At 67.3% G+C, this 2,918-nt stretch overlaps 1 protein-coding gene across 1 annotated transcript; it reads left to right on the top strand.

Annotated features, from left to right (window-relative positions):
- Positions 1–1,713: 1,713 nt before the first annotated feature.
- On the top strand, positions 1,714–2,907 carry MIEN1 (migration and invasion enhancer 1). Its single transcript, XM_003213957.4, has 2 exons — positions 1,714–2,423; positions 2,583–2,907. Exons 1-2 carry the CDS (start codon positions 1,729–1,731, stop codon positions 2,758–2,760), a joined length of 873 nt encoding a protein of 290 aa, XP_003214005.4. The 5' UTR covers positions 1,714–1,728; the 3' UTR covers positions 2,761–2,907.
- Positions 2,908–2,918: the final 11 nt, after the last annotated feature.

The following is a 2,918-nucleotide window of genomic DNA, read 5'->3' as shown; positions in this document are numbered from 1 at the left end:
GCGCCGTGCCGCCCTCGCCCACGGCTCCGCGCCCGCTGCCAGCACCCACGCATGCAGGGGACACGGCGGTGCTCCAGGGGACCCCGCGTGGCTCGGCACGGATCGACATGGCCTGGCATGGCGCGGCACAGATTGGCATGGCCTGGCATGGCGCGGCACACGCTGCCCAGGACAAGCAGGAGCAAGCAAAGCCCGGCGCAGCAGTGCGGCCGCCTGGCACGCGGCACACGTAACACACGCGTGTGTGGCACCGTGCTGTGCTGCTGGCACTCGGGGTTAATCATTCACCCGCGGCCGCTCCATCCCCACTTCCCGATGGCGATGTTGTGAGATCCAAGTCCACGGCCGGGTGGGCACCGGGGCCCTGCCCGCGTGGTGCCACAGCACCATGGCACTGAGATGTACAGGGCCACCACCATCCCCATCCCTGTCCCTGTCCCATCCACATCATTATCCCAGCCTCAGCCCCATCCCACTGCTCTCTCCCCTCATCCCAAAACCCTGCCAGCTCTGCGTGCTGTGGGCTTGGTGTCCTGCCTAGTTCTCAAAGTGGAGACACAAAGGGGATAACAAAGGTGTTGGGGGTGGGTGGGTGTGGATGGGGACCCCACAGAGCCCCACCTCCACCAGCTCCTCACCGTGGCCTCAGGTTACCCTGACCCAGTGGCTGTGGCAAGGTGGTGACAGCAATGGGGGACATGGAGTGTCCCTGGGGTCTGGGACAAAGGAGGGCCTTGGGGCTATGGGGTGGGGGGGAGCAGGGCCACCGGGGTTAATGGACACAGGGCTGTGGGGCAGGGATCACCACACTGTATCTTATAGGGCCAACAGAGTCAAGGATTGGTTCCGGTGGCCACTACAATTATGGAACAGCGACGTTCCTGGGGCCATTGGTTTTAAGGGATGGGGTCTGAGGGCCACCGGGGTTAAAGGGACAGGATCCCAGGCCACCAGGAGGAAAAGGTGGGATCCAAGGGCCACCAGCGTTATAGGGCACAGTTCCCAGGCCCACCAGGGTTATGGAATGGGGTTAGAGGGTCACCAAGGCTATAGGGACGGGGTCCCATGGGCTGCGGGTGAGGGCTGGCTGGGTGCCGGTGCCGTAGAACTGGGATTCCTGTGGCTGCGGGGCGTTGGTGGCAAAGGAGGAAGAAGAGGAGCCGGGAGGAAGACGGGAGGAAAAGGGCCGGGATGGGGGGGAGATGGGAGCAGCACTTGGTGGTCTCACAGCACAGGGACCCCCACCCTAACCCCGCTCCTACCTGCAGCGCTCGCCGCTTCCTGCCGCCCTCCCGCCGGACCGGGCATTCCTGTTTTTCCCCAGCTTTATCTACCTGCGCCAGCGCCCGCCCCCGCCTGACATCACAGCACCGGGGCGGCCGCGGCCCCACAACGGCCCCACGATGGCCCCCACCCCGCGGTGGGACCACCCCAGCTTTGGTCCCAGAGGGGATGGGGAGTTTCCCACAGTGCACTGGGGTGACCCCGAGGCCGGCCAAGATGTGGGGCAGAGGTGGGTGGGATGCAGGATGGGGGGATGCCTTCCCGCCTCTGCCCCACAGGGCGGCCAGCCAAGGTGTGGGGCGGGACCCTCTCAGTGGGAACCGTGTGTGGGGGGCTGGAGTGGGGATGGGGGTCCCCAGCGGCATCTGCGGGGGTCTCCTGGGTGATATGTGAGGCACACATGGCTGGAGATGCATGGAGGGTGCCCATGGGTCTCCATGGGGGATGTGGGGTCCCCGTGGGTCCCGGGGGTGTCCCCGTGGGTTGGGGGGCCTCCCCCATAGGAGGCACAGGGGGATCCCTGGAGGGTGCTGGGGGTCCCCTAGGGTCATTGAGTCTCCAGAGGGGGGTCCCCACGGGGTATCCCTCCACGGAGGATCCCGAGGGCGCCGTGGGGGTCCCGTGAGGCTCCTGTGGGGCTGCGGGCTGTGGGTCACACCGTGGGGGTCCCATGGTGAGGAGGTCAGCGGGGGTCCCACAGGTGCAGTGCAGGCTCTGTGGTTCTGTGCACATCCCCCGTGGGCCTGTGGAGCTCCCGGAGGGTCTCTGTGTCCCCAGGGGGGTTTCTCTGTATCCCCTCGAGGTCTCTCTGTGCCCCTACGGGTCTCTGCGTGTCCCTACGCGGCCCCTCTGCGTCCCCACGCTCCGCAGGGGGCAGCGGCATGTCTCGGTGCTATATGTTCCTCCCACCAGCAGAGGGCAGTAGCGCGGAAGGAGCGGAGCAGACGAGAGGACGGTGCAGAGCGGCCGGAAGCTCTGTGTCACGTGGCGGCACCCGGAAGCGGCGGCAGGAGGGCGGCCATGAGCAGCAGCGGCGGCGGCAACGGAGCGGCGGCCGCTGGGACCGAGACCGAGGCCGGTGACGGTTTTGTTTCCGGTTCCGGTTCGGAGCGGCGGGTCCACATCATGGTGGAGTACTGGTGAGGGTCCCACCGCTTCAGGGGGGGCACGGAGAGGCCCTGAGAGGCTGCGGCGGCGGCGGTGCTGGGAGGGGACGAAAGAGCGCGGGGAGCTGCGGGCGGGATGCGGGGCTGCGGGGCGGGGAGCGGCGCAGCTTTTGGCTTCAATCCCACCCGCAGCGAGCCCTGCGGCTTCGGGGCCACCTACGAGGAGCTGGCGAGCGCCGTGCGGGAGGAATACCCCGACATCGAGATCGAGTCCCGCCTGGGGGGCACCGGTGAGCTCCGGGGCGGGGGGCTGAGGGGTCTCCGGGGCGGCTTTGGATGTTCCTATGGGAGCATGGGTGTTTCTCATTGAGGAAAGGTGTCTGTGTGTTTTTCCCTCCCTGGTGCTGCGCTGGGTCTCAGCCCCATCTGCTGGGGGGTGCTGGGACTGAGCCCGTTACAACCTCGCACAGAGGTGGGAGGGGGGTTGGGGGGGGTTGAACCTCACTCCCTGAGCGCTGGAGGCGGTGG

Source organism: Meleagris gallopavo, chromosome 29 (assembly GCF_000146605.3).
Source record: "Meleagris gallopavo isolate NT-WF06-2002-E0010 breed Aviagen turkey brand Nicholas breeding stock chromosome 29, Turkey_5.1, whole genome shotgun sequence".
In the NCBI taxonomy this organism is placed as follows: domain Eukaryota; kingdom Metazoa; phylum Chordata; class Aves; order Galliformes; family Phasianidae; genus Meleagris; species Meleagris gallopavo.
This window is presented reverse-complemented; position numbering and strand designations above follow the sequence as displayed.

Bases quoted from the DNA above. Each gene is read 5' to 3' on its own strand.
- MIEN1 (XM_003213957.4), top strand. From the start codon at position 1,729: ATGTGGGGTCCCCGTGGGTCCCGGGGGTGTCCCCGTGGGTTGGGGGGC. The intron at 2,424-2,582 runs GTGAGGGTCCCA...TCCCACCCGCAG, and splicing joins CACATCATGGTGGAGTACTG to CGAGCCCTGCGGCTTCGGGG.